The sequence below is a fragment of the Saccopteryx bilineata genome, chromosome 1, assembly GCF_036850765.1.
Source record: "Saccopteryx bilineata isolate mSacBil1 chromosome 1, mSacBil1_pri_phased_curated, whole genome shotgun sequence".
Taxonomy (NCBI): Eukaryota; Metazoa; Chordata; class Mammalia; order Chiroptera; family Emballonuridae; genus Saccopteryx; species Saccopteryx bilineata.
The window spans coordinates 301,105,030-301,116,187 of NC_089490.1; the positions used below are offsets into that span (position 1 = coordinate 301,105,030).

Genomic DNA, 11,158 nt, shown 5'->3' on the forward strand with positions numbered 1-11,158 from the left:
TAACAACCTTTAACTCTTCTTTATATAAATCAATTATAAACCAGGCCTTCCAAGTCTGTTATTTATACAGAATTTCCAGCTCTAAGCGGGGGAGTTTGAATTTAACCATATTCAATGTCATCTGATATATTCAGCAGCCTGTCAAAATCTTGTGAAATCTTTATTCCACACCCGACCTCGTTAGGTGGCTCTCCTCCTTTAGTAATCGGCAGATTGGTAAAGATGCCACCTAGGTGTCACTTACGTGACTGAACTTAGCCAAGCCAGAGTCACATGGCAGAAGCAACAGAGAGTTCTCATAAGCGCCGTCTGATTAGAAATGAAGTTTGGTTAAAACTATTCAACCCCTGGGACTGCACATTAAGTGGAAGAGCCACTGTGGTAGGAGAATGTCTGTCTCATTGCAGCGGGCAAGGAGCTGGGCCTCCCAGGAGGGCATGGCAGGGCTGCCCTTTGAGCAAGCTTCACCTGGATGCCGGCTCCCGCCTGGCCTCCCACCCTGTCTCCGTGTCAGACATGCTGTCAGTGGGAGGACAGCCTACTCTGAGGCTCTTATGGATTTTTTGCAGATTGTTGGAAGCCCTGCTGTCATTTCTCGACTTCTCAGACAAGAAGGCCAACTCGGCCATGGAACTGCTCACAGACTTGGCTCTAGAAGAAAGGTAATTTCTATTTATGGAAATGGACATTTCCTCTTCAGTCTTTGTTGACGTATTTTAAATGAGCCGCATACAGGGAGGCCGTGCCAGTGGAGCTCACAAGACCTGCTAAGTCAGAGGGCCAAGGCCTTCCCATGGCTGTGGTCGGCCACGCCTGTCCCAGCCCTCTAGAGGGCAGGGGTCCCCGTCCTCACTGTGGTTGGGAGCAGTAACCTACTTCACACAGCAAGCAAGTCTACTGTGTGTTGGAGAAGCTTCTCCCCCTAATCAGCCCCTAGTGGGAGCTGCCTAGCACTGTGCACTGAGTGAGTGTGAGAGAGACAGAGGGAGGGTGCACAAATGTAGTCTCCCCTGGAGCTTCCAGGGGCATTGTGGGTAATCACCCCACCCCCTTTATTTTTCTTGCTTAGCTACTGGGAAGACAGTAACGGTCTTACAGTTTTCATTTTTTTCTGAGTGTGTTTTTATTTTGTCAGTACATCTTTGTTTTTTTGTTTGTTTGTTTAATTTCCCAACTTTAGGATATCTTGCCTAGAAATGATCCCAGTGAAAGAGAGCTGCTTGTGTTCCTCAACAGGCCCTTAGCCAGGCTGGGATAGTAGCAGCTGCTCTAGCGTGCATAGACGCCTGAGCCTGCTGGCCCGTGGCTGTGACGAGGAAGCAGGTGGCTTGCCCAGCGCCACATGCACTCAGACACAAGGACGGGGTAGTGGGGGGGAGGGGCAGTCTGGCAGAAGCCTAGGGATTCCAGCAACTTCTGCGTAAGTCCTGCCATCTGAGATCTTGTAGTTTAACCTCAAAGACAATTCTTCATACACAGAGAAATTAAAGCCACATTGTATACCTGGGGACATTCTCTTTTGTTTCAGAATCAATCATCTGGGTATGCAGCAGTCACATGGGCCCAGCGTTTGAGATAGTTCATCCCATTACCTGAGACGCTGTATTTATCTTATAGTTTGTACAACGAAGAAATAAATCACAGCTGCTATTTTCTCAACAGATTTCAAGTGTGGTTCCAGGCCAACCTTCCAAGTGTGCTCCCTGTACTCACGGGCGTTCTGGTGAGCAAGTCCTCGTTCTCATCATCCGTGACAGACACGCTTGGGAGCATGAGCAGAGCCGTTCAAAGAGTTTATACCCCAGAACACCTATTGTCCCCCAGGCTCATTAGTCATTTATTCACAGCTGGAATTTACACAAGTCTTAGTTATTAAAACAACCATAGTTGGGGCAGGTGTAGATGGCACATGGACAGGGCTTATTTTGGGGAAGAAAAATCAGGAAGCAACTCGGCCTCGTAGGTGATGGCAGAAAGTTTGTCAGTGTTCATCCGTCCTCTCCTGACCCTGAGGCTCATCATAAGTACCACCTGGAACCCTGTCCCCTGAACGGAAGTCATCCCGGTCAGGAGGGCCAATGTGGATATTGGATCTGATGGGACAGAAACAACCTGGGGAGAGAGGGACTTCTAGGAGAGCATACTGTGACCAACCCCTGTCCCTAGTGAGCTGTGGACGTTTTGGGGGACCTCAGTGTATCCCAGCCCAGCATCTCAGATGTGGAAAAGGGGGATGCGAGAATGGATGAGGCCAACCATGTTCTCCAAGCTGGTTGGTGGTGTCACTGGGATTGAGTCCTAGGCCTCTCTATTCCAGGCCAGGGCACTGTGGGGTCTACCGCACATGCCTCATTTGTTGCTAGCATGACCCCTTGATGCCCAGTGTGACCTTGCACCCTCTGGCTCCCCGGTGCTTTGGTGGACGAGGTGTGCCCCAAGATTATGCCATGTCCTTTGCCCAGTGTCTGCACGTTTGCTTTCTCTTGCTTCCCTTCTAGAAGAGAGACCCCCAGGTAACTAACAGCTCAGCCCTCAGCCAGTGCATCGCCGTCATGGGGAACCTCAGCGCAGAGGCCGCCACCCGAGGACAGATGTCTGCCTCTGAAGACTTGGGGGAGGCCTGCTTGGGCCTCATGGTATTCTAGCTCTTCTACTTAAAGCTGGTCTTTTATCTGCTTTGGGGTATTGGCTTCTTCTTAGTTATCTAGCTTTTCTAAAAACTCTGTTTGAGGATGCTGAAGCCAGTGGCTTCTCCCTTCTGAAACCACAGATTCTGTGGGTTGCTGACCTTCACAAGTCCTCCACATCACATCTCATTCTCCCTGGATAGTTTCCTCCACATCTCAAGTCCCTGGAGTTGACTTAATCACCCATTTCAACACTCACTCTTCAGTTTAAGCACAGGACCAGGCTGAGCCAGAGTCACATGGCAGAGGCAGGTGGAACTCCTTGCGAGCCTCCTATGCTAACGCTAACTCATAGACTGGTCTGCCATCTTCCAAAACCACCCAGGTTCATGGCGTTGAGGCTTTAGGGAGGCTGAGTAATGCTGAGACCATTGCAAGGGGGGAGAGATCACTTCAAAAGCTGGAAGGCAGAAAGGTCAGGGATTACCTTATTTTGTTTTCGAAGGCCAGGTGTGAGGAGGATGTGGACCTGTTCAGAGACATCATATATAGACTCCTGGGACTCATGATGAACTTGTGTCTCCAGTCCCCCTTTGTCTCTGAGGTACAGTAATCACTATCTGGAACCCTGGGATGACCTGGATGCATTGTTACACAGAATCATTCTTGTTTTCTCAAAGAGGCGGAAGCTCAGGAACTCCAGCTGCAGTGTGGGAATGGGGAAGCCGGGTGGGCACCCCGTCACTTTGCTTCACTGAGGGAGAGGTGTTGCTCGGTCAAGTGTTCCTTCAGAAGACTGAGTGCGCAGGGTGTACTGAGCGTGATACTAGGCCCTGCATTTACAGTCGCGTACAGCGTGGTTCTGCCCTCAGGGTGTTGTCCTCCAGTTAGGGCAGGCACACAGGGCAGGAAATCAGCACTAGACGGGTTGCTGAGGAAACGTGGTGATGGGAATGGGAGAGAGCAGCCGGCACTGTCCACGTGCTTGGAAGAAGCTCCATAGAGGAGTCAGGTGACCAGAATGTTGAGATCTCCATCTCCCCATTCCCGCTGTTGCAGGATTGGGCCATGGAGGTGAGCAAGCGGTGCCTGTCTCTCCTGAACAGCCGGGACGGCGGGATCCTGACGGTAAGGTTCTCCCAGGGCAACCCTCGTTCCTTTCTTGTCCTCCTTCTGTTTTGTTTTTGTTGTTGTTGTTGTTGTTGTTTTACAGAGACAGGGATAGACAGGGACAGACAGGAATGGAGAGAGATGAGAAGCATCAATCAGTTTTTCATTGCAACACCTTAGTTGTTCATTGATTGCTTTCTCATATGTGCCTTGACCGCGGGCCTTCAGCAGACCGAGTAACCCCTTGCTCAAGCCAGCGACCTTGGGTCCAAGCTGATGAGCTTTTTTTTTGCTCAAACCAGATGAGCTCGGCCTCAAGCTGGTGACCTCGGGGTCTCTAACCTGGGTCTTCCGCATCCCAGTCCGATACTTTATCCACTGAGCCACCGCCTGGTCCGGCCTTCTATTTTGTTTTATCATTAACACATTGTACCCTTTCGACATCACCATGACTGAGATCCTGCTGGCTCTCTGAGGTACAGGGAGGACATTCTCCACAGAATGATGCCTGTAATTTAATTTAATCACATAAACATCAAGTTTGCCTACAGTTTCATGGGACTTGGTAACCCCTACCCAATGCCCATCTCCAGGGGCCCCTAGAGTCCAGGAGGTTTAGAACATAACAGCTTGTGCAATGTAACTGACTTGTCCTATTTCAAGATATCTTTGTGCAAATGGAACAACAGGTCAGGTGATTTTATGTAGAGTCTTTTTCCATGATCAACAAAACTAAACCTATATGTTCAGCTGGGAACCCTGTTTATACAGGATGGTTGTAGCCCCTTGGAGGCATACACTAGAATGAGATTTTAAACTCGTGTTTCTGACATGTGGGTACGAAGACCGGGAAAGCCGGTGGCTAGCGCTGTGCACCAGGAGGGTAGGCATGGCTCCAAGAGAGTACTTGTCATCATCCTAGGATACATTATAAACTCACATTAGGAATCACCCCAAGTTTCCCACCTGTTAGGTTAGGGCCCTGAAGTCTAGAGAAACAATTGGGGTCATATCCAGGGCAGGTATGAGAAACCAGGCCTTCCAAGATCATAGACTGGGCACCAGTCCCAGGGTTATAGTCAAGGTTCGGAGTAGATCCAGTATATCTAGCTATACTATATAGATACTGTATCTATATACTATATCTATATAGTACTGGATCTCCTATATCTAGTAGATCCAGTAGATCCTGTTTGGAGCTAGCATGTCCATAACTTCCCTGCAGTCAGGTCAGACATTGTAGGCTGAGGGTTTTAACCCGGGCTCCAGGAATGTGTGGTAGGCCTTCAGTTCCCTGGAGCCCCCTATAACTATGTGGAAAAATCTGAGTGTATGTGCATTTTCATGGAGGCAGGAGGGCAATTCTTAGATACTTGGGCCTTTTCTGGATGGCATAAACCTAAAGTGAGGCCAACATGAGTTTCCTTCTAGGCCTGCCGGACTCTATGATCAGACTGTCCCAGGACTCCGCGTGTGCCGCAGCCGGGTGCCGGCCTGCTTGATGAGCAGGGCAGCGGCTTCTGTAGGGAGCCCCGTCCTTCCATAGGGGCACTCTCTCCACTTTCTTGGGCCTGAAAAGAGGCCCAAAAAGAGGTCTGTCTTGTCAGCTGTAACAACAGTCTAACACTGTGGGGAGCTGATTAGGGAAACAAGATTGATAAAATGCTAACGCATAGCTGTATGCCTTCTCCATCTGGATACCTCATTAAAATGAGAACAAAGGCATCAGAGGAAACAAAGTGGACAGGAGGAGGACACCGAAGGGTCAGCCATTTCTGGAGGATGAGAAATTGCTTCAAGAGTGGTCATTTGTGCGGCAGAGCACAGAAGGAGGGGCACAGCTGGCAAGGGGGCAGATGTGTCTTGTAGTGCCCTGTAGAAGAGTGGGCCTCGCAATGCCAGTGGCAGTGGCGGGCAGCGGAGGTGAGGGCTGCGCTCAGCAGCCAAGCATCTGTCCCTTGGACGTAAAATCCAAGCACCTTTTTCTTCAGAGGAACTGAAAGACCAGAGGAAAATTTTTGCTGTCTAGTATTGGGGAGTGTCACCTCCCCACCTGCTAGGTGACAGACTCCTGTAAATCAGCGTGCCAAAACATATCTGTGTTACTTTTTTCATAAATGTGACTGGGTAGCTGAGGGACACCAGACATTTCAGGAAAACCAAACACATACATAAAGAGACCAAAATTTAAAAAAAAAATGATTCTAAGAACACAGAGATGATATAGGGAAATAGGAAAACATTATTAACTATTATTTTGTATCCTCAGAAAAATTTAAAGCCCTATTACAATGTAGTAACAGCTTGCTAGTTTTAAAAAGTTAGCGCCAGAAGTCTTCCAGGAAATAGAACAAAAAGACAGAGATTCAGAACAAATAAAGGAGAAGCTAAAAGACTCAGAGGACCGAGGCAGGAAGTCCATCTTCTAATAGGGGCCCTGACATCAGCACCACGGAGCACCCAGGCCAGTGCTTCCTGTCCCAGAGCTAAACTTGTTGGGTCTCATATAATGCTGAAATAGGCCAGGCCTCTGGGTGCCAAGGGTGATGTCTGCAGCCCCTTGATTCACCTACCCTGTGGCTGCATTAAAAACAACATTGCAGCTCTGGCCAATTGGCTCAGTGGTAGAGCATTGGCCTGGTGTGTGGATGTCCTGGGTTTGATTACTAATCAGGGTACACAGGAGAAGCAACTGTCTGCTTCTGTCTCATTCCCCTTTCTTTTCTTCCCCTCTTGCAGCCATGTCTCAATTGGTTCAAGCTCATTGGCCCTGGGTGCTAAGGATGACTCCATGGAGCCTCTGCCTCAGGCTCTAAAAATAGCTCAGTTGCAAGCATGGCCCCAGATGGGCAGAGCATTGGCCCTAGACTGGTTGCTAGGTGGATCCCAATCAGGGCACATGAGGGAGTCTGTCTCACTATCTCCCGTCCTCTTACCTAAATAAACAAACAAAACATTGCTTGCTATTACCTGGTCGTTGTATATATTTTAAAAACAATGTGCATATTTTGCTTCCAATGTTAATGACTTTTACCTCACCCTTGTTAATCGTTAAAGGTAGCGAATCTTCAAAGAACCTAACCACCCTGTCCTTTCTGCTTCCCTCAGAGAGCTGCTGGTGTGCTCAGCCGCACCATTTCCTCCTCTCTGAAAATCGTCCAGGAGGCCCTGAGAGCGGGGGTGGTAAAGAAGATGATTCAGTTCCTGAAGGTAAAGTGATGTCGTTGGTTGCGACCTCTGGGATTCCCAGGAGTGACTTCCTTTACCTGGGGAACAGAACTAGGTGCTGCCTTCTCACCCTGCTCAGTGCTAATAACCTTGGATGGGGGTTCTCTGCTGTTGTCTGCCCAGCCGGTGTTCTGAGCATCCACAGAAGGTCGCTGGATAAATAAGCAGACCACTCATCAGATCTGTTGATAAAACTGCTTATCATTCAAGCCTAAGTTAAAGATGTGAGGCTCCATCCTCAAGAAAGATGGTCTAAGTCAGGCGTCTCCAAACTATAGCCTGCGGGCCACATGCAGCCCTCTGAGGCCATTTATCCGGCTCCTGCCACACTTCCGGAACGGGCACCTCTTTCATTGGTGGTCAGTGAGAGGCGCACTGTATGTGGCGGCCCTCCAATGGTCTGAGGGACAGTGAACTGGCCCCCTGTGTAAAAAGTTTGGGGGCCCCTAGTCCCAGCAAGTTTTCTCTGGCCCCTTACTCTGTCCATGGTACCTGCTCACGATGCTTTATCCTGTCTTCTGGAGAAGGTTGGATATAACTCTACTTGTGAGATATGTAGGGTGTGGTTACATGTGACAAAGGATGTTCACATTTTCCTTGTAGAGCCGGGAGTCTAAACAAGCAGGTGCAGCAGTTACCTAGACTCACCTGAAAGGGTGAGGTGACTTACTCAGCTGCCACCTCTGGACCTCACCCGTGACATATATGTCCAGTGAGGTTCACCCACCTGTGTTAGTATAGTGACTCCAGGGATCACTTATTCACAAACTCCAGGCTTTGTGGGGCCAGGAAGCATGCTCTGTTGTGGGTTTGGGGCTGCTGCTGGATCGGGGGCAATGTTGAGGGGGCAGGAGAGGGAGTCTGAGTTTCGGCTGCCGTTTGGAGATGACCAACACTCGCTCTGCACTGCTCTTGCAAAGCTGCTAGAGGCTGCCGATAGCACGCACATGCAGTTTAAAGACCTGGCATTGGGGGGGGGTGAAGGGTTATGATTTGACAGTTGTCACCTCTTAAAATGATCTAGGTCTATGATGTTCCCCTGACCGCTTTAGCAAGTCAGCCCTTGTTCTCAAATGGTGCCATCAACTGAGGCCCCCCACCCTCCCTTTTCGCTAGGTCTGTCAGTTGACAGCATCATCCTCTTCTGAGCCACTCATAAAGCCTTCCATGGGTGCTGGTTCAGGTGTGCCGGGGCTGGGTCAGGGAGGACGTGAGGGACACTCCGTCTGTCAGGGACCAGGCCTGCTCATCGGGAAGCTCACACCTGTCTCGGCATGACTCTTTTAGAAGTTCAGGAAGCCACTAGTATAATCACAGCTGCTCTTGGTGGTTCGCAGCCAAGAACAATCATAGGATTGACTGTATTCTTCTAATTTCATTCGTATATCTAGATGGGAGGCCAGACAGCATCACGTTATGCTATAAAGACACTAGCCATCTGCACTAACAGTTGTCACGAAGCACGAGAGGAGGTGATAAGACTGGATAAAAGTAAGTCATGCTTTCTTTTCTTTATTCTCCCTCCCTCCCTCCCTCCCTCCCTCCCTCCCTCCCTCCCTTTTTTACTTCCTTCCTCAGGGAGGGAAAGAGACAGGAACATCAAGCTGCTCCTATGTGTGCCTTGACCGGGGAATCGAACCAGCAACCTCCGTGCTCCAGGACAATGTTCCAACCAACTGAGCTATCCTGCCAGGGTTTAATTTTTATTGACTTTTAGAGAGACAGAGAGAAGAAAGGACAGAGAAGGAAGGGGGAAGAAAGAAAGGGAAGCATTAATTTGTTGCTCCTCTTGGTCATGCCTTCTTTGGTTGCTTCCTGTGTCTGTGCCCTAAGCAGAGATCAAACCTGCAGCCTTGTCATTTCCGGACAATGCTCTTAATGACCTGAGGTAACCAGCCAGGGCAAGTGCTGCTTCAATAAGGGGAGCCCAGAAGTTAAATCACCCTGGGAGCTGGACAGGGAGCTGCAAGGGAGCTAGTGCCACCACCCTCGCCCGGACTTGGGCAGTGTTTACAGAGTGAGATGTCCCTTCACCTGAGGCTCTGCAGGGCCTTGCTGCAAGCAGGAGCCTTTCCTCTGCATCCTGTACTGGGCCCTGCCGTCCAGGGCACAGGCCTGTGGCCTCTCACTCAGGGGCTGTCAGGTGCTGAGCAGCGGTTCAGGGAACACAGAAGTGTCTCCCACACAGCACTCACCCACTCACCATCCATTGTGACAGGCGATGCCCCGACCTCCCAAATACAGCAGAGACACAGCGGGAAGCCAGCAGTGTTCTCTATGTGTCTGCCGAGTGAGGGGCTGCACACTTTCTCCAGCATCCACTGACACCTTATACCTCCTGGCTCCCGTTTGGGGTTTGGAGGGACCGACGCGTGTTCCACTCCCTCCCTGCAGAGTTCAGTGTTCTCAGAGCGCTGCTCAGCTCGGACGATGAGGTGGTGGCTGGCAACGCTGCCCTCTGCCTGGGCAGCTGCATGGAGGTGCCGCGGGTGGCGTCCTCCCTGCTGAACACGGACATCGTGAAGGTCTTGTTAAAGCTCGCGGGCGGGGACGCGCAGAAGACTGCTGTGCAGCTGAACGCTGGGATCGCCTTGGGGAGGCTGTGCACGGCCGAGCCGAGGTAGGCTGCCCTTGGGGGTCACAGCTCAGGACAGGCCAGCCGGGTACCATGCTGTGGCTGGGCCTCTTCCTCACAGCCCTGTGGAGCCCTGCTGCCTTCCTGCCACAGGGGCTGGGCCCAGCCTGGCAGCTGTCTCTCTGGAGGAAGCCTGTCCTGAGGGAACTGGGGCACGCGTCTTCTCCCCATCACACTCCCTCATTCTCTGTCCTTCTCTCCTCCTCTTTCAGCTCCTCCGTCCTCTTCCTCCCACACCTCCCCTCTCCTCTCTCCCTCCTCCTCTCCTCCACTTTCCCAGAACAAGTTAGCCCTCCTGCTTCAATTCTGTCTTGCCCAGGGCCTAACACAGGGGAAAATGTCAGTGAAGGTACCATCCAGGTGCCATAGGGAATGACAGTGAGCTGTGGACAAGCCAGGGCAGGGGACCTTGGCTGTGGCTGAGCCTCACTTCCTTTTGGCTCACACTTCTGTTCTGCTCCGGTCCTGTTCTGTGCACATTACCTCCTAGTCGTCCGTGCCCTGGAACATGCCACCTGTGGCTGCCTGATAAAGCCCCTTGGAGGGAGTGTCTCTGGCCTGCCTGGCTCCCTCCCTACAGCCTCGGCCTGACTCCTCCTCTGCAGAATGAGAGGGTCAGCCTGGGTGACATCCAAAGTCCTTCAAGTTCTGTCTGATTGTTCAAATGAAACGAATGGACAAAACCTTTCCTCCACAGAGAGCAAGGCACTTCAGCTAACATGAGCTCGGAGTGGCACTTGCTGGGAGGTTCCCAAGAGCAAGGTCCCCTCGGGTCAGCCTGTCATACCTGCCACTCTCAGCAAGAGTGTGTGTCGTGCTCTGTGGCCTCCCCAAGGGCTGCCAGGTCACAGCCACGGCCCCCTTCTACTTCCCAGCAAGGCTGACCTGATGGGACGGCTGTGGGCCTGAGGTCTGCACAGACATTTCCTGAGGCTTGTGCTCTGATTGTGACAGGTTTGCTGCTCAGCTGAGAGAGCTTCACGGGATAGAAATCCTCAGCTCCACCATGAAGTCCATCAGTGACGCCTGAGAGACGCAGCGTCGCTGCCGACACAGGACTGTGGGCTCTGGCGGCTCCTGGGCTAATAAAGGCTTTAGCATACCCACTCCTGAACTGAGTATTGGTTTTCCGAGCACCTACCTGTTGGTTTTCATTGGTATGAAAGTGGGCATCGGACTGGCTCAGCGTCCATCTGCCCTCCTTGTAATGTCCCTGTGTGTTCTGAAGAGGCTGGGCTCCAGCGAATGAAAAGCTGTGTGTCCCAGACTCCCCATAAATGTCGGTCCTGGTGTTGTAATGTAATGTAACCAGAGAGTTCCACAGAGACACCAAGGTAGGTTACAGAAGAAATTTTAGAAAGAGCTTTATTATTAAGCACACGGCGCATGGGGCATAATCCCAAATCATGCAGCCAGGAGCACAATTCTGAGGCTGCTTTTATAGACAAAATCACATACTGGTTGGGGAAAAAGGAGGGGAACATGGTACAAAAGTCATTAATCTTACTAACAAGCTCATTGAATTTTATTGCCTTGTTACAACATTATCTATAGGATC

General features: G+C 50.9%; 1 protein-coding gene across 6 annotated transcripts in view; it reads left to right on the plus strand.

Moving 5' to 3' along the window:
- Nucleotides 1-10,699, plus strand: part of TTC12 (tetratricopeptide repeat domain 12) — a 55,809-nt gene extending 45,110 nt beyond the window's left edge. For all 6 annotated transcript variants that reach the window (XM_066244940.1, XM_066244987.1, XM_066244979.1 and 3 more), the window contains 9 exons: nucleotides 570-662; nucleotides 1,663-1,723; nucleotides 2,499-2,636; nucleotides 3,133-3,231; nucleotides 3,687-3,755; nucleotides 6,846-6,947; nucleotides 8,357-8,456; nucleotides 9,360-9,585; nucleotides 10,555-10,699. In XM_066244940.1, coding sequence (XP_066101037.1) covers nucleotides 570-662; nucleotides 1,663-1,723; nucleotides 2,499-2,636; nucleotides 3,133-3,231; nucleotides 3,687-3,755; nucleotides 6,846-6,947; nucleotides 8,357-8,456; nucleotides 9,360-9,585; nucleotides 10,555-10,630 — 964 coding nt within the window. In that variant the 3' untranslated portion in view covers nucleotides 10,631-10,699. The remainder of the gene's footprint in view (nucleotides 1-569; nucleotides 663-1,662; nucleotides 1,724-2,498; nucleotides 2,637-3,132; nucleotides 3,232-3,686; nucleotides 3,756-6,845; nucleotides 6,948-8,356; nucleotides 8,457-9,359; nucleotides 9,586-10,554) is intronic.
- The last annotated feature ends 459 nt before the right edge of the window (nucleotides 10,700-11,158 follow it).